At 43.5% G+C, this 23,357-nt stretch overlaps 1 protein-coding gene across 14 annotated transcripts in view; it reads right to left on the bottom strand.

Annotated features, from left to right (window-relative positions):
- Positions 1–23,357, bottom strand: part of Spats2l (spermatogenesis associated serine rich 2 like) — a 166,746-nt gene that overhangs the window by 105,117 nt on the left and 38,272 nt on the right. For 5 of the 14 annotated variants that reach the window (XM_060368385.1, XM_060368382.1, XM_060368383.1 and 2 more), the window contains exon 3: positions 4,039–4,123. The exons of the other annotated variants lie outside the window; for them this stretch is intronic. In XM_060368385.1, coding sequence (XP_060224368.1) covers positions 4,039–4,076 — 38 coding nt within the window. In that variant the 5' untranslated portion in view covers positions 4,077–4,123. The remainder of the gene's footprint in view (positions 1–4,038; positions 4,124–23,357) is intronic. 14 annotated transcript variants of the gene reach the window in all.

The raw sequence follows: 23,357 nt of genomic DNA, 5'->3' as shown, positions 1-23,357 counted from the left end.
TTGAAAGAAAACAGACAAGTCTATAATATCTTTCTGTTGATCACTGATGCGACTATGGTCTTTTAGGATTTAAGCTCTAATTGTACATTTCCATATGTAGCATAAAAATAGGCATTATCAGCCAGGCATCCTGCACTCTGTTATCCTAGCACCCAGGTAAAACAAGAGCATCAGGGTTTCAGGGCATCTTCCATTACATACAATGTTCAATGCATGCCTGAGCTGCAGGAGACCTAGTCTCAAAATAAATAAAATAAGAAAAGACACAAAGAAAGAAAGGAATTCCCTTTGAGGACCAAGACGCATGAATACAAACATGACTTTCTTAATTTCCGTAGCCTACTTTTAGTAATGTATGTATAACCAAATGCAAAAGCTCCTTCTCAACACACGATAGCCTATTTTCAATGAGATGAAGATAAAGCCATCCTCTTGTTTTCTTAGAAAGTGTAGCTTTTCATCAAGGTTTTTCTACCAAGTACCTGAGTCATCAAATCATTTTTTATTGGCTGGGATTTGATTGCAGAATAAGTTGTCTGCAGAAAAACAATAAATCTATTTGTCTTTACTGTTTGCTTGGTGTGCTATTAACAGAATGTGCTCTGTCCACATGAGGTCACAGCTACCTGACCCGGAAGTGTGCTTTGCTGAGTCAGCAGGGTCACAGTGCATGTGCCTGCTGCTAAATAAGCATGAGGTCACAGGGGAGGGGCCCCAACTCACTTATTAGCATAATAGTTGTGCCAACTAAGTTTTGTTCGAAGATAAAAGAAATTCTGCACTAGGCAACAAAACATTCAATTAAATAGAAACTAAATTTTATTTGCAGTGAATTTATTTATAACCCTACTGTTTTATCATCCAATATTATCATTTCAAAAATGTTGAGATTTTGCAATAAGATAGCTTATTATGGTAGAACATGACTGAGAGAATTTCCAGCAACACAGGAGGCTGAAAAGGAACACCTGTGTCCAGGAGTTCAAGGCCAGCCTGAACAGCATAGTGACAGTGTGTTCCAAAAATGAAAGCCTCTGCACTAAGATTAAAAATTAATTTTAAGCTGGGCTGTGGTGGCGCACGCCTTTAATCCCAGCACTCTGGGAGGCAGAGGCAGGCAGATCTCTGTGAGTTCGAGGCCAGCCTGGTCTACAGAGTGAACTCAGGACAGCCAAGGCTACACAGAGAAACCCTGCCTTGAAAAATCAAAACAATAAAAAAAATTAGTTTATTTTTGAATCTTCAATTTGTCACAATTGACATAAAACACAGAGCAAATTTTAAGACAAATTAATTACACCCTTTAAGAATTCTTCGCCAATTACCTCTTTATTATATGTATAAAGTATTAATGAAACAGCTAAGTATTTTTAATTTACTAGTGAGACGTGCCTAGGGCATGGTAATATTCTGGTTCCTAAGGCCATATCTTTAGGACTCCTCGAGGGAACAACCTCTAAAATGTGAGATTCCAATCCAGTCTTTTAGGCTGACACAGGCTCCTCCACTCTGGAGCCAGCAGCCACCACGCAGCTACTGTGACTATTTACAACGGAGACCCACATGTTCGCTACTGTCACACTAACGCCAAGTCCCTCCTTTCATCTCCATAGCAACTACTCCACATAGTTAATTATGTGTATTATTAATGCAGGTTCACGGATGGTCGATACCTGCAGATTTTTTTTCTTTCATTTGACACTGTTCTTCTATCATAGTTCACCGAATTATGATCACCTGAAAAAAAACCTCAGTATAGAAAAAAGCTCTCAGCAACCCTCTTTTCTAAAAAATAAAAGTGAAGATGAGCATTCATAGAAAAAGTGGACGACGTAGCTGAACGCACTGCTAACAGCTGCCTCCTGTTAGCAGAAATGGAGAGAGTACCTTGCAGGAAGGAAGCCTTGGGTCAAGGACAGAACAATAAACACAGAAATAGGTTGACTCTTAACGGGTATGAGTAGGTGGAGTGAACGAACCAATTCACGTTGGAGAAAAGAAATCTACAATGCTCCCAACCCACAGTTTGCAGGGTACAGCCTCCGACTTATGAGTCCAGGACAGGCAAAGAGCTGCATTAGCATTTTACACCTTATTTATAATATTCTCATTTCAGCGTTTCCTGAAAAAAATTTTTTGTCCTCCCCAAACTTTTCTTGTTACAAATGAAAACAGTTGGACCCCAAGTTTCTCGGTTAAGGAACCGATTCAAAGCCACGTGGTAGGAATGGTGAGAAAGTGACAGAGCCGGGAGCTGAGGATGTCTTCCCTTCTTGAGTTCTCATTCAGGAAGATTTCGGCAAGCATCTCCCCCACAGGCAAGCCCGTGCTGGGAACTATCTGAGGGAAAATGAACACACTACAGACCCTGGGGGAAATGCTGCTGAGGCTTACCAGGTAGGGCACAGAACCCATACAGGGTACGCTATTATGGAGGAAGCACAATGTTTTCTTAGAGCATTCTGTGTGAAGGGGCACAGAAAGTGGAGCCTAGAAGCCAAGGAGAGCTTTTAAGCGGCTGTTAGATCTAAGCTGGGCCTTGACTTCATCAGAGAGTGGGACGTGGTGACAAGGGAAAAGGGAAAAACACAACTATGAAAAGAAACTAATATTTGAAACTTAACAAATAAGGTTTTTGTTTGTTCTAACATCCACATTAAAACTTTGTCAACCCTTATCACTGTATACTCTAGTCACTTCTGAGCTCAGAGAGGCCAGGGTAGGGAGGACTGTTCCGCAGGTTTGAAAGGTCCAGCACAGGCCCTTGGCCAGCAGCAACTCCACACAGCCTGCTTCACTGCTGCTCCAGCCAGGCCTGCAGTAACACCCTTGGTCCTTGGCTGCAGACAGGGGCAGTCCTACCTACTGCTGTTTCATGGTGGTCGGAAGGCTAGATGATGGCTGCAAACTCACACAGGATTAGCCCTCAGATAGTGGAAAGCCTGTTTGTGCTGCTTTCTTTCCCTGATGGAACAAAGCTGCATAAATGTGGCTCAGTGCAGTGGAGACCTTCAGCTCATTTGCCCCAGGCCCTGCTCCCAAGCTATCACTGGCCACAGGCAAGTCAGTGGACATGAGACTGTGAAGGGTGGCCTATTAAGAGACTTTCTGAGTCTCATACACTCAAGAACTTCCCGTTAGTTAAAAGAAAAAGTCATAAAGTTTATTCTTCCTAGCCAGCCAGGTCCTGACCTAGTAACTACTGCTCTGGAAGGGCAGCGTCCTCTGGGACCTCCCCTCCCTTACCTGGGTTCCAGGAGGCTGACACTTCACGCCTCTGCTGAGAACACCCCTCCTCAGCCCCTCCGCACTCCCCAACAAAATTGCCAGAAACGTCTCCAATGGAAAAGGAGAAGAGAGGGGAAAACTGCTTTGAGAAAGGAGCTACCAAAGTACATGGGAGGCCTCAGAAGGAACTTTCCAGAAAAAAATGTATTCTGAGAACTGAAATACAGCATCAAGAGAAGATAAATCTGAGGGGAGATTTGTGAAGTCCCTTTAAAGTGTCAAGGCCAATATAAGAGCCCACTGCAGCGCTACGTGTCCCCACGTTCAGGCCTTGCAGGTAGGAACACCTTGCCCCCTCTGCCAGCACTTTCGTGAGCTACTCTACCTAATGTTTGCAGCCGCCAGGAGCCATGGATCATCCTGGTCACACAGAACTGGACGGAGAACTGAGCACATGCCTTTGCTAGGAATGCTGTAACAAATCAGTATAAACCTGGTGCAAAACATCTCAGTTCTAAGGGCCAGAGTCACACGTCCTTCCCTGAAGCTCTGAAGAACTGACGCCATAGCTCTCCCGGGTTCCTGATGGCACCCTGCTACGGCCCTTGGCTTGTGCCTCCATCTTTCCTCTACCTTATCTCTGACCATCTTTCTCTTGCCACGTCCCTCTCCAACCTTAATCACGGCTGCTGATTTTTCCACTCCCCACCAACCCGTTTTTATGTCCTTGGCAGCAAGGCTCACTCCTGTACAGAACGCATAAGCTATCTAAATGGGACAGGGACAGCAAAGTGAACAGGGACAGTTTACTTGTTCGCCGAAGCTCCGATTTCCTGTGTTCCAGCCATGTACTTGCGGTGGGTCTAAGCAGGGCTTTCAGCTCTGACCACAGAACCTGGGGAAGAGAAGGTGTGTATTAACCACTCAACTCATGTGAGCCGCCATCGTTAGATTATTCCTTCAGTAGTCAAGTAAATGACCTGCTCAGAATCACACTCGTACAGGTAGTTTTAATACCTCATAGAGGCTGAAATTAACCCAATATGAAGGTGGAGATGCATGTTTACTTTTTTTTTTCCTAGCAAAAATCATAGATAGCCTTGATCTAATTCCAGCCTGGTTTTATTGCTTTTCCTAATAATGAAAGTAATGGGCAAAACCAGATTTTTGCTTCCAGCAGCTTAAATGGATAAAAATCATCCTGACTGTCAAAATCCAGGTTGGTCTTGTCAGGGCGAGATGAGAAGCAGAGTAATAACTGAAAAGGATGAATGTGGACACTAACAAGGAAAAGCGCTCGGCTAATCAAGTAAACAAACGGCAAGTCTCAGACGGAGTCTGTGTGGCACTGTGCGCAGCAGAGCGTCTCTTTATGGTTATTTTCCTGGAGCAGACATTCTTAAAGAGACGCTCATTTTACAATATGGTGTTGGTGGCAGTAGCGGATTTTTTTTTTCTTTTTAAACCACAAGTTTTTCATTCACCAGCGCTGAAAGCTTAATTGTGATCATTACAGGCCTCCGGTCTACTCACGTCTATCCTATACTGTCCCTTTCACGGAAGTGGAGCCTAGACTCTGAGGACGATCTGGGCCAAAGGGCAGCAAGGTTTGTGTGTCCTAGAATCACACATGAAGTGACTATGGTTTTAAGCAGAACTTAGTAAGTCTGAGATTGTCACCTGGAAAATTTACTTTGATTCAAGTGTATAGTAGCAATAGGTATCTGTACAAATTACGATTCTCTGTCTCCCTCTCCCTGTCCCCAGCACCCCCGTTCCTGTGTGTGTGTGTGTGTGTGTGTGAGAGAGAGAGAGAGAGAAAGAGAGAGAGAGAGAGAGAGAGAGAGAGAGAGAGAGCCAATGTGGATGCACATGTGTGAAGTCCAGAGGTCAACCTCAGGTATCATTTCTCAGGAGCCAGCCTTGGTTGTTTTTTAAATTATTTGTTTCTTGGTTTGAGACAGGGTCTTTCCCAGGGGCCTGGGGCTCACTAACTAAGCTATTTTGGCTGCTCGGTGAGCCCCAGGAACCCCCCGTCCCCATCTCCCCATCACTGGGATTATAGGCATGCATTGCCTTGTCTGTTTTTTCACATGGTGGGTCCTAGCGGTTGAACTCAGATCCTTACTGTTGCACTCAAGCACTTTGCAGACCAACTAAGCTATTTCCTCAGTTCTTTTTTTTTTTTTTAAAGTGGGAGAGAGCTTATCTTGCCACAAGTGTTGAGATCTGAGATGCACAAATTTGCAATCGCAAGCTCCTACTACATAGAAGATTTTTCTCCTACTTTAAATCCTAAGGCATTTTCTGTTTTGTTTACAAGTCCCCTCGCTGAACTCTGGGTCAAAACATGCTTCACAGCTCAGCCCAGTAAAGCCAGAGGCAGAGTGAACTGTTGTCCCAGTATCTATTCTTGCCTTCTATTCAGAGACCCAGGCTTCTTGGCTTGACATGTGCTTTCAATGTCTTCTTCCCTCCTTACCCCCTCGACCTCCTCCTCTCCCTCTCGTGCTTTCTTTTTCTCCATGGAATCTGGTTTTGCTTATCAACAGCTAGAAGGCATTTCTCAGGTCAAAACCATGGTTCTCGGTCCCCTTGCAACTCCATAGGGCTGGTGGCATGTTCTGGTCAAGGGGATGCGAGCGGAAGTGATCTGCAGGATTCTAGGCACCTTTGGAAGGAAGGGCATTCCACTTCCTTTAGGTACTCCCCTGCAGGGTTGGGGCAAGACCTTGAAATGGAAGCCAGAAAGTGCAGCAGCAGCTGACAGAAGATGTCTGGGTCCCATCATCATGGGGCTTCCCCCATCAAAATGCTCAGCTTATTACACTACAGAGAGACTGGTTGGCTTGTTTTTAGGTCACTGCTATTTGTCTTCTGTTACAGCAACCAAATCAATAACCCAAGCAATACTTAACTCCAAAATTTCCCACATCAGCCTCCCGGGATTTCCATCATTCATGAGCCTTTGGATAAGGCTGGATGCTCTCAATGTCTGTAACACACGTCCTGACACTCTGAATTGCTTACACAGAGAGGCAAGGAACTGAATTTGAATTACCGTTACCGTGTTTTAAAAAACCTGAATCTTTGGGATAAGTATATAGAAGCACAAGAAAACATCAAATAATTCCCGTGTTTAATTTTCACCATTCAAGTGGGGTGTGCAAATGAGAGACAAGATCGAGAAATGTGTATCCCCAAACACATATTCCCAAATAAGCTTGTGGTGGCACAGGACTGACTTGTTGGGTCACACACCTAGTCATGAACTTAAGATTACTATTCCTGACCAAGGGAGGTGAGGAACCGTCTGACCAAGGGAGGTGAGGAACCATCTGACCAAGGGAGGTGAGGAACCGTCTGACCAAGGGAGGTGAGGACACAATGTACAACTAAAAGCGCTGGGTAAGAGCACCCCGAATGCATGCATCATCACTTTAGTTATTGAGTCTTCCTCTGTGGATACTTTCTAACCGGACAGATTCTCATTTTCCACAGCATTAGCGTTCTTCCCTGACAGAGCAGGTGACTCGGGAAAGCTTTTTCATGCAGGGGTCTGAGCTTCTTCGTTTAAATGTGATTCCAGTCTCTTTACTCCTCACCCACTCACCCTTCTTCCCTTTTCACATTCTCTTCCTCCCCCCTCTCCAGCTGAATTTGTTTATTTTGCTTACCAGCAGCTAGAAACAAGGTTTTTGTTTCTCTGCCTTTTGTTTCATGTGACCGTGTCAGCTCTACACTGTGTCAGAGTCGGCAAAGTGTGGTAGGAAGGGTATGTACTTATTCTGTGTCTAGGCGTGTGTAGGTGGGCAGGGGTGGCGGTAGAGAGGGGCTTCAGAATGTGTGTTCAGATAAGATTAACAGCTATGCTGTGTTAAAGACAGACAGACAGAGGTGAGCATGGGTATGCATACATATGCATGAGTGTGCACACACACACACACACACACACACACACACTCACAGTGGGGGGCCATAGAACAGCAGAGCCTCGGGCTTCAGAATGTATACATTTTCACTGAACACAAGTCTGCTGACCCTAACACTGGGCCCCGTGCATCCTGTTAGTTCTTTTGAGAAGAGAAACGGTGTCCTTCATTTGGGGCAGGTACATTTGAACCTCCGGAAAACCGTATTCGAACGCAATAAAGGCTAAGCAGAGAGGATTACTTACCAGGGAGGAACGCACATCACTCAGACACTGCTGGGCCCCTGACACCAGTTTTCTCTCCTGCTTAGTTCATAGGTGCGTTGAAAGGGTAAACCTGTCATGCTCTACTAACTCTCCCCTCACTTTGCCTGCGAAGCCTGTGTCTGTCTCACTTGTTCTTGGCCTTAAAGTAGCTCGAAGTACAGGCTCTGAGCCTGGTTAGAAACAAAAATTGTAGAAAATGGGGTGCAGTGCCCCTTTGTCCATGATGTACCTGCCCTACGCAGGGGTAAAGTACTTACAAATCTTCCCGGCCCCATGTTGAACATGACTGACCTCCAAACCATGCAACTGCCACCCTCTTTGGGAGTTCAGCTGAACCAACTTGCAAGAGAGTATCTCAGCTAGGCCTGATGTCTGTTCACATCCCCTCATGGCAGAGTGGAGAGTCACAAGGCCTGAGAATCTGGCTACTTCCTCCACATTGGTATATGCAGCCAACTTGACCTTAATGGCACAGTGCCTGCCTGGGGGAATGGCTGCAGTTATGTATGAAAGCGGCAGGAGACTGGGGTGGAGACCCCATCCATAGGCTCCAACTGGGAAGCCCTCATCCCTGCTGCGGTAGGTAGGTGTGGCCTTTTAGGAGAGAGCACCTACACTCCTCACTTATGTTCTGTAAAAAAGTTCAATTAACTCGTAAGTTCCCTGGAAGAAACTTTGGTGGAGTTGTGCTGTGCCTTTCTTTATTGCTGGGACCTGGGAGAAGGGATAGACGCTGCTTATGTCTTCCCCTGGGGAGGAATTATTTTAGTAATACCCAGCTCTGAAGCCACATCTTCTAGTAAAACATCTACCAGATAAAAAAAAATAACAGTTAGTCTCCTCTTGCTCACTTCCTCCATCTCCACACCGCATGGCACGCTGTGGGACATCACTAAATAATTTGTGAATAAGAGAATTAATGGATGTAGGTGGGCAGTTTGCTGGGTCCCTGAAACTCCAATGAGATTGTTCTGACATTGACACTCTGCAGGTTTTTATCATTCACTATAGTGCCTCGACGTGGAATACATACACATGAGGAAGGGGAGGAGAGGGGAGGGGAGGGAGGGAAGGAGGGAAAGAAGGATGGATGAAGGGAGGAAGGAGGCAGAATCATTCAATATATTCAGTATCAGTGAGACTGTCATCCCAGGACTCCAAAATCCATAGACACTCAAGTTCCTTATAGAAAATAACATGGTGTTTGATTATAACCTATAGAATTTTTGGTATACATTAAATCATCTAGATTAGCTATACCACCTAACAAACATAAATGCTATGTAGAAAATTGTTACACTGTATCATTTAGAGAATAATGACCAGGAAAAAAAATCTATATAATTTCAGCAGGCTTTTTTTTTTCTGGGTGTTTTTTGATTTAACAGTTGGTTAAACCCATAGAATAGAGGGCCCACTATGTACATGTTATTTATAAATGTCAAATATGTATTTCAGTATGACTATGTCTTGTGCTTTATAGAACTATTCGGATGGAAATTGAAAATATGCGAAAAACGTTGGTGTTAAGTGCACTGTCAAGAGACTTCCACTTGAACAAGAGTGTGGGACTCAAGTCAGTAACAGCTGGATAGGTAGGACTTGCAGAGCGAGAAGGAGGGGCCAGGGTGTTCCAGTGGAGACTCATTTTGAAACACCCTGTTCAAGAGCAGACTTTTCAACAGAGATGGGATAGAGCCTGGCTTCCATCACACTGCCGTGGGCACGAACATGCTGTAGAATAGTAGGAAACAAAGTCAGTGATTTGAAGAGAGTGGAGGTTGGTTCCATCCTATAACATGAAACCGAAACACAGAAATCTGGATTTGGTTGGCTATAGGACGATAGGGAATCGCTGGACATCTAAAATTAGAAACAAAGTCATGTCAACACTTTATAAAGATCAGCCTGAAATCAATATACACTGTGGGTAGAATGGTTTGGGGTTGACTGAAATTGCTCAAAAGTCTACCTGATAAAGCAGCAAGGGAAGAAGGAAGTGTGAAAGTGGGAGTCTACTAGAATAAACATAACAAGGCCTTGCCAGCCAGCAAGGTATGAAGGAAGATGCTATCTCAGAGGCCAGGTGATCCTGCCCCTTGCAAAACTCACAACCCTAAGTGATTTCTGAAAGTTTCCATCTGGTTTTCTATGCTAAGCAATCCCAGTATGAGCTGATGTTTCTTTGCTTCTACTTAAAAGCCTGGAGTTCATCCTACTGTCCAAAGACTGCATCTTTAGTCCAGGAGACGGGGTAAATCTTGAAGGTTTGCTGGAAGAAGCAATTTCAATGCTTCTCTGCCTTGAAATAGGGAAGCATTCCCTTTGTGTGTGTGTGCTGTGAACATGTGCTGGGTTTCTGAGTGTAAGCAAGTTTTCTAATCAACCACCAGATAGAGACCAGTAATAAATTTGTGAGCGGGTTCAGTCAGATTTTTCCTGTATTTTAAAATACCTTCACTGTATTTTCAGTTTTGAGGGTTACCTCTGGGTTAAGTTGACCAGGTAAAGGTGAGATGGGATGAGGGGGTTAGGTCATTACAGAGCTGCAGGAAAAGAAAATCCAGGCCCACGATGGGCCTGGGCCTGCACACTTCAGTTTTTGATGTGCTAGATTCTTCAACAATTTATTTCAAAAATGGTCTAAGATGGTAAGAAATGAGCAAAAATTGCACAAAGCTTACTTTCCAAATAGGGCTCTGCAGAAAATACACCTGCCATCTGGTCTCCTGCCGGTCGCCAGCACTTTGCTCTGAGGCAGATATTATTTAATCCAGACCACACCATTTATTCGCTTAGTCCAGACAACACCATTTATTCGCTTAGTAGGTCCAGGAGGCTTTTGGAACACGGCTGCGGCAGGAGTGCTTGGTAACTGACAGCAACGCTGCTCTGCATGAGGGCAGGGCTGTTTGAGTCTCGGCCGGTAAGCAACTGTGTGTGTCTGGGTGCCTTCAGCCACAAGCTGCTTTACCTTGTCATCTTCCAGGATGACATTCCCAGTACAGTAGGAGAGGTACAACCATGCTCTAAAATAGCAGCAGAGACTTCAAAACCCAATGCCGTTTCACAGGGAGTATTCTGATGGTCTACTCCAATGCAAACTGATCTAAACCTAAACCCAGGCGCCATATTCAGTCAATGTGAAATGAGAATAGTTTTATTTTGTTTTTTCCCTCGCTACATAAATAAAAAGCAACTGTGTCTTAACGCCTGGCCAGGAAGAATCGAGGTATGGAAAAGGAAATTTGGTCTGGGTTGGCTGTTCAGTTCTTGTTTAGACTAAGAAAAGTGGGCATTTAACAAGAATGACAAAAAACATGTGAGTTGTATAATTGCTTTCTCTTCACTACGTTTCTTTTTTTTCAATGGCAGAAATCATTGGTCTTCATAACTCCCGCCTGTGTCCAAAGAAAATAACAGGCGGAGCTGAGGGCCTGAGCCTCTAACTTCTGCCAGTGTTTGGGAGGCAGGGCAGCATTTAATGACACAGTGAGTCTGGCTTTCCTTCGCAGCAGTTCTATTAGTCAGCCAGGTGTGTGGAGGACTGCAGCAGAGCTCACAGCTTGAACCATTTGGACTGCAGTGGCCTCTCCAGTGGCAGAACAGATGGCTAAGTACATGTCCGAGAAAAGCCCAACCCAAACTAAGAAGAAACTCATGAAATTCAGTGTCTTTGAAGATGGAAATGATACAATAGTTTTTATTCCAACAAAGTCCATCTATATCCTCGAGAATGATAATTCCATGATTATTAAGGCTTCATAAGTTCTTTACCAAGCAGTCTCCAGATTTTTACTTCCAGTTAAGTCAGTTGATAACAAATTTCTTTTTCATTTGTATGATTCCATCTCCTTCACTGTATCTCACTCAGAGCATGACATCATAGCATCAAAGAATGGAAACTGTTTTTATACTTTGGGAGGGGGGAAAAAAGCAGTGTTCATGATCACTTGTTGGTTTTTTTTTTTCTTCCCCTCCTTCTAAGCTAAATATACTTCTTAACACTTTTTTTTTCTTGAAACCGTTTTTACTTCTGGATTTATGCAAAATGTGAGGCTTTTTTCTACCTCAGATAATGGTGCTAGTTCATGTGTTATGATGCTCCCATTGTTTGCTCGGTCAGAGGGACACTCTACCAGTGTCATTAGCACTCCTTAAACAGGCCCATGTAATGTGCTCACACGTCAGGCACGTTTGCCACGTGCCTATCACTTTCAGAACGATGTTATCTAGACTTTCATTAGAAAGGCCCCCCACACGCAAATATTTAATATATTTAATGAGTTTGCTTTCTGGTATGGAACGCCAATAAAATATTATAGATAAAAAATGCTCACTTACCAAGAATATACCGGGTGAGTCATTCAAAAACCACAGGCATAAAAACACTATTCGTGTGGGCTTAGGTCTATAAATAGAACATAAAACGTGTGTGCGCGTGTGATATGCACATGTGTGGTATGTGTGTGTCCACATGTGTGGGTATAGTATTCCCATTCAATACACATGTGGAGGCCGGGAAAGGACATTGCTGTTCTCCTCTACCACTCACTGCTCATTTCCTTGAGTCCCCGAGCCTCAGGCCCACCGGCTCGGCTTGGCTAGCTGGCCAGGGGGCTCCCTCCAGTGTCAGGCTCCCTTCTCCCCCTCCCCCTGTGTGACTATGTTCAGCTTCTATGTGGGTGTCTGAAACTCAATTTCAGCTCTCCATGCTTACACAACAAGTACTCTCAGGCACTGAACCACCTCCCCAGCCCTCAGATGTAAAGTCTTAAGAGACGAGTTTTAGTGTGTTGTATAGGCAATACTATCATATCAGTCTGAAGAACTGGAAATAAAGAACTCTGCCTAAGACTCAGCTAATTTTCAACCTTCCTATACATACAAGGATCTTACAGAACAGCCGAATGTTAAAGCTGGAGGTGGCTGGAGATGCTCTGAGGTATATTCTGTTTGCCAATCGTCTGCAAATGTGTTTGCCTCTCTGTTTAAAAAGGCACAAAGGGCCGCAGTACAGAATGGAAGCAGAACACAGTTCAGAATTTAAACCTGGAGCTCACAGTCTTGCTTTTAGCAACTGGAATATTTCAAGTTCTCTGAGTCCTTGTTCCATCCTTTGAACAGCAACTACAGAGACCAAATGCCCGTGTGCAAATCTTTTACAAACAATGAAATATAAACTGCTGAACATATGTACTGATTTGAGAACATGCCTGTGTCTGTGTGTGTAGGTGTGGTCAGTAGCATGACCCAATTCATGTCAACACCTCAATGAAAAGGGATTTTTTTTTCTTTTTCTCTTTTATAAACATCTGATTTTTATAGAAAGTGAAATAAGTCCAAAAGAATTATAACCTACTAGAAAAAAAAATCCTGGCACTCCATACCTGGTGCTACTTACCACCTACCCCTAGGAGCATCTCCTAACTGTGTCTACTTCCCACCCCTAGTTCTTAACCTTAGAAGTCATGGTGTTCCAAGAAGGGTGCTCACAGGCTCACACTGAAGGGCTGCCACACTCAGGAGTGGAAAGGTAGAAAAGAAAGAGAAAAGGGGCCCCCTCAAGAGAGAGAGAGGAAAGGAGGGAGAAAGGAAGGAGGAAGAGAGAGAGGAGGGAGAGAAGGAGGGAGAGAGGAAGAAGAGAAGGAGGAGGGAGGAAGGAAAGAGGAAGAGAGGGAGGAGGTAGAAAGGAAGGAGGGAGAGAAGAAGGAGGGAGAGAGGAAGAAGGGAGAGGGAGGAGGGAGGAAGAGAGGAAGGAGAGAGGAAGAAGGGAGAGGGAGGAGGGAGGAAGGGAGGAAGGAGGGAGGGAGGAGGGAGAGAGGAAGAAAGAGGGAGGAGGGAGAGAGGAAGAAAGAGGGAGGAGGGAGAGAAGGAGGAAGAGAGGAAAAAGGAAGAGAGGAAGGAGGGAGAGAGGGAGGGGGAAAAAGAGAGGAGGGAGGGAGGAGGTAAAAAGAAAGAAGGGAGCGAGGGAGGAGGGAGAGAGAAAGGAAGGAGAGAGAAAGAAGAGGGAGGAAGGCGAGAAGGAGGAGGAAGAGAGGGAGGAGGGGTAGCCTCTTATTGTGTCTACGGGGAAACTTGTTTGTTGAGCTCTTGTAAGTCGGAGACTGCAGGAATATCCAACCAGACTTTACGACAATTCTCTAAAAAGTCATTCACAGCTGACATTTCCTAAATGTCATGTTTAGCTATGAAACACTACCCCTGCAAGATGTCAAAGGTGTGCCTTTGATGCTGGGAGCTGGTTTGGTACAGCAAAGAACTAACAGTCTCGTGGCTGTTTTCTCTCGAATTGGAAGTATTTTCTGGTGTATACCCAGAAAGCACTTTGAAATGTCGTCAGAAGCAAAAGCTATGTGCATTTTCTACAAATGGTCACCAAAGCGGGAGGACAGCAGAGTAACAAGACCCCTTGGCGGTAATCAGTCTTGGTTTTGGCGGTGGCCTGGGAGGCACAGGAGCAAAGCTGGTAAGAAAAGCTGGATGAAGCATCTCCTAATTCTTTACCGGTGATAATTACATGTGTAATTATCCATCAAGATTCCATCAAGGAATGTAGGCAAAGGTCAAAATCACCCCATTGCACAAAAGCAGGAAACACCAACATACTTTCCCACTGAGAACAGAGCTATCATAGAAAACTCTTGGTTTTAGCCAATGCATCTGTTCTCCATGGGATGGAAGACAAGGTTTGAGCTAATGACTCACATCATCAAAATTATGGACATAGGCACATAATTGCACATGATTAGTTAAGCTTAGGTTAGCTCCAAAATGCCTTCTAAAGCAACTGCTCTCAAAACAAACTCCCAAGGCAAATGTTTCATTCCATTTAAGCCTCTTCTGACATCAAGCAACTGCAGTTCCCATGGATATGATGTGAGAATATGGCCTGGAATTTTCTTACAGGCTTTGTGAAATGAGTTCCTTTCAAAAGCAAGCGCCCTTCAGTAACCGTGACTATTTCTATTCAGAACTATTGCCCAGTACTTACAAAAGTCATTGTTCAGTACAGTTAATTGTGTATTTAGTTTTTAAGGGCAAATGAGAATGGGTCTGAATAGCAAATATCTGCAGTTGCCCTCCCCCTTACTTCAAGGGGTAAGCTAAACAGAGACAAGGTTTCTTTCTTTAAGAGGTAATATGGCAACACAAACATGGTTATATTTAGCATCTGAAAACTAGGAGGGCATCCTGTCTATTGTGAGTGGAAGATAGGAAAGGGTTTATAGGAGGTGAAACTATCTGGGACCCACATCCATTCGATCTTGCTTTCTGCAAAACTGGAAGTGACTTCATCTAAAAAAGCGGAGGGTTTTTTTTTTCCATAACAAGCAACAGGAGAGAGAGGCAGATGTGTGTGGGCTGGTTCTGGCCCTTGATTAGCAGATAGCAATGACATAGCCTTTAAGATTCACCAAATACATCTACTGGAGTACAGACAAGGGGCCTCCTCTTGAGCTGTGCAATCAAGACCCCACATTTCAATGAAGTGATTTTGCTGCTTTAGCAAGCTTTAAATGGGGCCAAGTTTCCTTTCCCACAACCGTCCTCAGATGTGGTTTCCAGACTAGACTTTCCATCCCCATTCTGTTGCTCCCCTAGGTTGAAAAGTCTGGAATCAAGATATTTGGAAAAATCTTGTGTACTTTGATCAGGAAGGGAACTGAAAGGGGCCAGCTGGAACTGTACAACAGTCCTGAACATACTGGGAAGAGCATCTTTGGAGCAAGAGTGCTCCAAGCTCTAAAGAACCGTGCACAGAAGGTAGATCCTCTTGCTAGAAGCTGCAATTAGATGTGGCTTAGAGAACACCTGGGGCAGCTCTCCCTAGATGGCTGTGCTTGTGTATCTGTGTGTGTGTGTGTGTGTGTGTGTGTGTGTGTCGACCCCCTCTCCCCTTTCTCATTTCTCCCCTCAAACACACGGGTTTTTTGTGCTGTAAATCCACTTGGAATGTAGCTTATCACTCTAGAGAAATTCATTACCCTTTAACCTTCTCTGCTTCCCTGGCCTACCAGGCTGCAGAAGAGGAGAGGAATTGTCTGTGGAGTCAAGCCCTGAATTCAGGTATGCCAGCACTGAGTCACCCTGCAGCTGGCTGTTCTATCATCAACACAGACAGGGAGAAATTAAGAATGCTTTCCCTCTGAGGGAGCAGTGGAAAAGGGCCTTAGGGAAAAGAGGCTGAGGGTTCCTGCCATTAAATCCAGCTATTTAAAGCCAAAGCCTCTTAAAAGGAAAACAGCAGGAGACCCACGAGAACATCCTGAGATGCCTGTGCACAAGGCCAAAGACACAGATCTATAGTGTGGGTGACTAGTTAAGCCAGGTATCTTGGATAATTATTGAAACAGAGAAAAAAAAAACACTGCTTATCCCTCCCCCCTTTACCTGTTAGCTTTTGCTGGGTATACAGTGGTCTCAAAAACCAAAAAATTTTTATTCTCTTTTATTTATTTTACTTGATAGAGAGTCTGCAAAACTCACTTTAGGTTTTTCTATGTCTCTTTATAGTTCTCAACTCATCAGTCTGCTCACACAAGCAAACAAACTCAGAACACAAATGAAGCAAGTGCCTCTCCTGGTTCAAAACCAGGAAAAACTGTCCCACAGTGGGGCCTGTACACGGGGTAGGGTCCAAGAACCCACTAGTAATCTCTGGTTTTTTGTTCAAGGGCATACATGTAAGATCAAGAGGTACACTGAAATGAGACATTATTTAAAGTAGAAAGTTGATGCATCAGAGTGTAAACGGGGACGGAGAGATGGCTCAGTGATGAAGGGCACTGGCTGCCCTTGCAGAGATGGCTTTAGTCCCCAGCACACACACTGGCACTCTCAACCGTCTGCAACTCCAGTTCCAGGGGATCTGACACCCCTTTCCGGCCTCTGTGGGCACCAGGCGTGCACAAGCATACAGGGGAAACATTCACATAATAAAGGATACAGAGCCTGGCCAGGATTCATTCAAAGGCAAAGCAGTCGTCAACTGAACACAGATCTAGGTCGCTAGGATGGACCTGAAATGGCAAATGGAGTCTGGACCCTCTTACGAACTGTGCCAAGAGGCAGGGGATTTATAACCAAACCTAGGACATGGCCAGGCTCTAGTGTCTCCTGAACAAGGAGGTGCACAGGAGGAAGACGTCACACTGGAGCCAATGCTACTGCCAAACTCATCACTGTTATCTATGCTAGCTCAAGGTGGAACTGAGGTGGCCTCGAAACTAAAGGCTCCATCAATAAGCCCTCGCTGCAGGGGGGAGAGGCAAATATGAAAATTTTACTGCCCCATCCTTCACAGCCTAAGGCTATGTAAATCAGTCATCAACTCTGAATACTGTATTAGATGAATCCCTTTGCTAACAATTACACAAGTCAGAATACCAGGAATAATGCAGTGGTAAAAAAATATATCAGGTGCTGGGGAAAGTTACTGACAGGTGAATGTATTTTTATTTTTCAAGAAAAAAAAATTTGTTCTTGGCAAAATAAAACAGGTGCAAATTCGTTTCATTTTAATTCTTAGGATTTTGAAGAGGTTTTTTTTTATTTTTATTTTTATTTTAAACTGTGAATGCTTTTACTGCACACACGTGGTGGTAGCCACAACTTCTCCCTTCCAGTCAGTCTATTCACTTAGCAAACATTTGTTCCCAGTGTGAACACACTTGGAGGACAGCTTCCTGTTGCCTGTTAGAAGATCTGAAAACACAAACACTGACAAGGATGCTGGCTGCTGCCACCTGCAAGCACTGGTGGCCCCGATTTCACCCAGAGACTGCTCAGCTATATGCTTCAGTTTTAAAACTCTTTCCTAACTCTGATCATGAACCATGCTGTGAGGTTAATTTTTGGTGATAACACAAACCAGAGATAGTTTTTTTTTTCTGAAGGCTCTCGGCAGTGCCTGAGCATATGGTGTGATCTTCACACATGGTAACTCTTTGCACATACGAGCTCAGATTTCCCTTACTCATTCTCTGCGCTGCTGAAGGCCTAACATTTCACAAGCAAATAAATAGAAATAGATGAGCAAACACACAAATAACCATGCTCAGCCCAGGTTCTTACTACAGTGGGACAATGATGTGTGGGTCTCTGCTTCCTTCCAAAGCCAAATTAGATAAGCATAAGCTGAAAATAGCTGAGGCTAACCCACTATTCTTAGGAAACAGACACAGGATCTGTAGACAAGACTACGAAGGCCAACATGGGGTCCCCCTGTCCCAAACCCCAGGAAGGTATCCGATCTGCCCTGCTCAGGGCAGCCAGCCAACCGCCCTTTTCTATCCCTGTGGGGACAGGAAGGATTTATTTTCCAGAAAGACTGAACCCATCAGGCTAGAAGCCATGTGGAAGCTCTGTTAAGGGAGGGCATTAAATGAAAGTTGGGAAGGAAGTCTAGGCATGAACAAAGAGCTCCCCAAACCTTCTCTGACTCTCAGTCTAAGAGGAAGAGTACTCTTGGATGCCTCCTACATAGGGAGATGAAGACAGCATTCCTGAGAAACTGAGTGGCCACAGTCAGAAGACTCATAAATACTGACATTTTGAGAAGGGAGAGGTGGCTTCTGACAACTTGAATTTGAAAACAAACAAACAAACAAACCAAAAAACAAACAAACAAAAAAACTATCCTTCCCTGGTTGGATAAAATTGATTGAAAGGGGACAGGGAGAAATGATTCTTAGAATGTGCAATGCAATTTAGTGGCTAGTACCATCATTTTCACAGGAAACTCTGGTTTTACTTCCAGCCTGTGTCACTGCCTCTTGACGTGCCCTTTAATGCATTTTTCCTTTCCAGGCCTCACTTGTAAACCAAAGGGTCACAATCACTTCTTGAAGTCCTTCTACAGCAAGTGGGTAACACTCTCAGATGGAATGCAGTAACAAGCATGCACCCAAGGTCTAAGACATGATCCAAGAATTGCCAGAAAGCTCTAACCATCTTAACTCATTGCTTCCATAGAGCGAAAGCATTTTCGGGATTGACACTGACCCAAACTCAGCTTCCTCACACGTAGTATGTTTAAATTTCCCCTAAAATGAAACAAAGGGGGAAAGGTGAAAAACCCAACACGCTCTTCCAAAGATGAGCTCTGAAGCAATGTTGATTGGCATGCATGAAAAGCTTGGGGCCGATTATAGCACTAGGCTGGACGCATCAAGTACCTTTTCCCATTAGTCTCCCATGTGCCTATCTCCCAGAGCCACGGTAATCTGGAACTCATGAGTCACGTGTCCAGCACATGGTAGGATCACACTCCGCCCTTCTATTTCACCAAATTCTTCCATTCAGGCTCTGCTGTCCCAGCCCTCTTAGATGAGCCCTGGTCACTGAAGAAACTCTTTCCCCAGTTCACTGTCTAAGGACATTACCCCACGGTTCAGAGGAGCAACACAACAGGACTTTCAACTGAAAGGGAGGGAGGCATTCTGAAGACTCAATAATGATTTCTACTAGACGCTGCCTTGCCCAAAGCTAACTGAGGGCCACTGGACAGCTTCAGAACTGTGGCCTTCATCCTCCGCCCTGTTGTTACCATTTCTCAACATGTCTCTACAGTCAATCACCTCAAAATTGCTTTCACATGTTCCCTCATACCAAAGAAAGACAACGGCCTTTTTGTCACCACTCTGTAACTCATCCATCTACACTCATAACACTAGTATTCTGGTTACATAATAGACAGCCTGCTGACGTTCCTATTTTAGAGCATTACATTTTCAGGGTTTATCACAAGCCATTTTAAACTTCATTTAGCTCTAACGTATTATACAACTTTATGTTCAGGAACAACGGTCTCTGCTACATCAGCAAGCTATATTGGAAAACACAGTTGCTGTGAGTTTGAAACAGTTTGTTTACTAACTTTTGATTGATCCTTTTGGAGAGCTACATGGAGAGCAATAATGAGAAAGGAAAACTTCACCACGCGTTCCTAAGATGTTACTTTGGAAAACGAAAAGAAATATATTTTGATACCTAATCTGGATTAATGATGCAGCTTCCGGCTTCCCACTTAACTTACTATCCATGCATCTGATGCCTGGGTCGCTGTTTATGTAGCTTCACAAACCAGGCAATCAGTTTACCCAGATTTCTAGTGGCTACAGTAATTCAAGACTAATGTGGTGAGAGGGTATGTGTGGCTTGGGGAAAGTACCCATCCATCTTGCGTCCACTAGCCATAGAAGTACTAATGTTTGGGAGACCCAGTGAAGAACCCAGCGATCAGGGCCCTCAGGTAAGTTACATGACCCACAGTGAACACTTCATTCCACGGGTCTCAGTTATGGTTGAATGCAACCCTAAACGGGCAATTAGGACAGGCAAATAGAAGTTGTTTAAATTGTGAAGAAAACGAGTCTTCTCTTTCTTGTTCATTTCTCTTGAACAAAGCACATATAATGGAACCTATTCTGTCTCAGTCATCTTACGATAATGTAGAGCTCAGAAAGGAACAAAGAGGCAGCTCATCGAGATCTCACTGAAGATGTTTCCTGAAAACTTTTGCCTGATGCAAAACTTTCTGTGCTGACCATTGCTGACTGCCAGGGAGGGGAGTGCCCAGCGGGCTTTTCATGGACTAAAGTTTGTTACAGCAAGAAGTAAGACCAAACACGCCATGGGCAGGCAGCTAGTGGCTTTCTCTGTGCCTCTCCGAGTTGGATTTTCTATGCTTATTGTGGAGAACAGGCAGATATTTCACACATAGAAAAAGGGAATGACATATTTTAGAGTCTATAAATTAAACTAATTAAATCAAACATACAAGTATTTGATTTGTGAAATCTTTCATGAGTTAGTAACCTGGCTCATTTCACAGTAGCTTCAATTGAAATTATTATTTGATTTAAAAATATCCTATCTACAATTAAAAATGCAAGGTCTGTAAGCACATGCATTAGCCCAGTCTCGTATATTCAATTTACTGAATAAAATGTTCCAAAAATGTTAAAAATCCTAATATCTTCTTAAATTACAGGAATAAATCAACCTGTATATTTATGAGTCCACTGTCTCCAGGCAAGAATCACTCTGTTTCAAATTATGGCTTGGATTACTATTGGCTAGGTTAGAAATGATAACAAATGTAGAATTCTCTGAATTGACATTTAGTGCCCAGGGGATAGCTTTTAAAATTGAAGAATAATGGAAGTAGCTGCCTTTAAAATTTCTTCTTCGGGAGTCACAAAGATACATCATACATTGGAGGATACAGAGATTGTCAAAATGAGATTTTCCCGGAAATTACATAGTGTGACACAAGAAAAGAAAAATATACAAGAAAACAGAGGTTTATTGGGCCAGCAGAGGTAAGAGGTGGAGAAGAGGAGCCACAGACACAAGGAGTTAGCCGATGTGACAGAGGCAATGGTGAATGCCCCATGAAGACTGCAGCTGCTCAGGTTCAGAACTAGGAGAGGGCCAGGAAATGGCCAGATCCAACCCTTGAATTCACCGGGGTGGAAACCCCAGGCCTGAAATGGCAGGGTCATCTCTTATTTTCACAGTGGGTCACACTATGGGTTTCTTTACTCGTGGAGCAAGACCCTCCTACGAATGTCCTTTCACAGGTGACGGGATGGGCAGGCCCATTTGTTGGCTGTGTTCTGTTAATGGGCTGCCTCTATATTCACTGTGAAGCCATGTGAATTTATATATTTAAACTTCTTAAAATGTTTCTTAAACTAGCACACAAGATAATAGGTTTTCAGCATGACATTTTATATATACATTTCTTTGAATGTTGTCCATATTCTGAAGTTGTATTTTTAGGCATGGGATAAATGGGTTGCCTTAACCATGAAAATGGTGCAGGGTGATTGATGAGGAAAAACTAGTATACATCTTGCCTTGCTGACTAAACCCAGTGCCGGGGTTGAAACAGACAGAGGCCTCCTCACTACAGATGGAAGAGCCCAAGAGGTTACTAGGGTTAACAACTGGCATGCCGTTACTTTCTGGTAGGAGTGAATTTTTGGTTGAGATTTGTTTCAACTGCTTCCCACCAAATGGCTAAAGTTCCATGAAACACTGAGCCGTTCTCAGCTATGTCCCCCTTCCCAGAAAGTTCTCTGGAAAAAAAAAAGTAAACTAGCCAGCTTAGTCAACAAGTGAGAAATAGCTACATCTTTTGAACGTCTCTCTTTCAAGAAAATTAGGGATAATATTTCAGAGCTGGCTAGTCTGAGTGTCTACAGACAATGTGAGTTCTTATTAACACGCGTTTTTATCACCTGGCAGCTTGTGAGTATCAGGAATTCAGCGGGTTTGTCTCCCATGAGTAGCAGCTTCATGGTGTTGGAATGGATCTAGGTAGGGTAGGGTAGGGACAGGAAGAAAGCCCAGAACTTCCCTAATAAATTGTGGATGATCTCCAACTTCTCCTCCTCCTCCTCCTCCTCCTCCTCCTCCTCCTCCTCCTCCTCCTCCTCCTCCTCCTCCTCCTCTTCCTCCTCCTCCTTCTTCCTTCTCCTTTTCCTTCCTCTTCCTCCTCCTCTTTCTCCTCCTCCTCCTCCTCTTTCTTCTTCTTTTGGGGGGGGAAGATTTGAAAGAAAGCTGCACTCTCTACTAAATCAAAATGACTTCCTTAAAAGCATGGACCAGCTAAAATGTTTTCAAGCTAGGTATGGTGCTACATGCCTTGGAATCTCTACATTTGGAAGCAGACAGAGGCAATTCTGTGAGTTTAGGGCTCAGCCTGGTCTACACAGTGAGTTCCAAGTTGCCCAGGTTAACGTAGTGATACAATGTCAAAAATGAACAAAATTTACAAATAAATTCAGCTTAAAATCATTCTGTAACATTTCTCAGTTATTATGGAGCTGGTCATTTTTGCATAGTTTGGTTAATTTAGTTTTCTTTTTAGTCAAACAAAATTTTTTTTTCTTATTAAGGAACTAATATATGTACCAAATTTAAAAAAAGACACAAATAAAAGAAATTTAAAATTACATTAATCTTATACCCAGTGAATCACTTTCAAAGCTCTTACTATTTCTTTTCTAAAAATATACTCATGTTAAAATGTTTACACTGTACATCTTTGGTTTTGTTACATTGTATCTCAACAACACATTAAAAAACATTTCATTGTTGATATTTACCAACTATATATCTATGGTGTCTGAATAGCAATTCTACAAAAGACAGTAACATGATGTATATATATATATATATATATATATATATATATATATATATATACAACTATTTAATCTATTACTATTGTTTAAGCAATTTCCTAGTTAGCATTTTTGTAATCAGCACTGTAGTCAATATTTGTGACCAACACCTTCGCATATCTCTTTAATTCTTTCAATTAGCTTGAAACCTTGGAAATAAAATGTTTGTGACAAAACAATAAACTTAGTTTAAAGGAATAAAAAAAATACTGCCAAATTGCCCTTTAGAAACCAAGACCTCTTCAGACAGAAAAGGGATCTTGGAACTACAGCCACCATTGTTACTGCCATCTCATTGGCGGCTGTTGGAGCTACCACCGGGGCATTAGCCATGAGTCATACTGGGCAGACTGCTCAGACCCTGAATAATCATTTAGCCAATGTAGCTCATGCCTTAGTTGTACAAAAAGGAATTAATGCTCAACTAAAAGGAAGCTTGATGGTGTTCAATCAGAGGATTGACCTCGTGCAGGATCAAATTGATACCCTATGGCAAATTGCTCAACTTGGCTGTCAATGAAAATATGCTGGACTTTGAGTCACTAGCATATAACATGAGAATTTTTCCTGTGCTGCAAATCTGTCTAAACAATTGTCGAGCTATATTTTAGGTAATTGGACTGGAGAATTCGATACTACGATGGAGCAGCTGAGAGTGGCCATTGTCACAGTAAATTCTACCAGAGTGGACGCAGGACTAGCCACAGGATTATCATCATGGATTGCTGCAG

Source organism: Meriones unguiculatus, chromosome 15, assembly GCF_030254825.1.
Source record: "Meriones unguiculatus strain TT.TT164.6M chromosome 15, Bangor_MerUng_6.1, whole genome shotgun sequence".
Lineage (NCBI taxonomy): Eukaryota > Metazoa > Chordata > Mammalia > Rodentia > Muridae > Meriones > Meriones unguiculatus.
The sequence above is the reverse complement of the archived record's forward strand: the minus strand, read 5'-3'. Positions and strand labels throughout refer to the sequence as shown.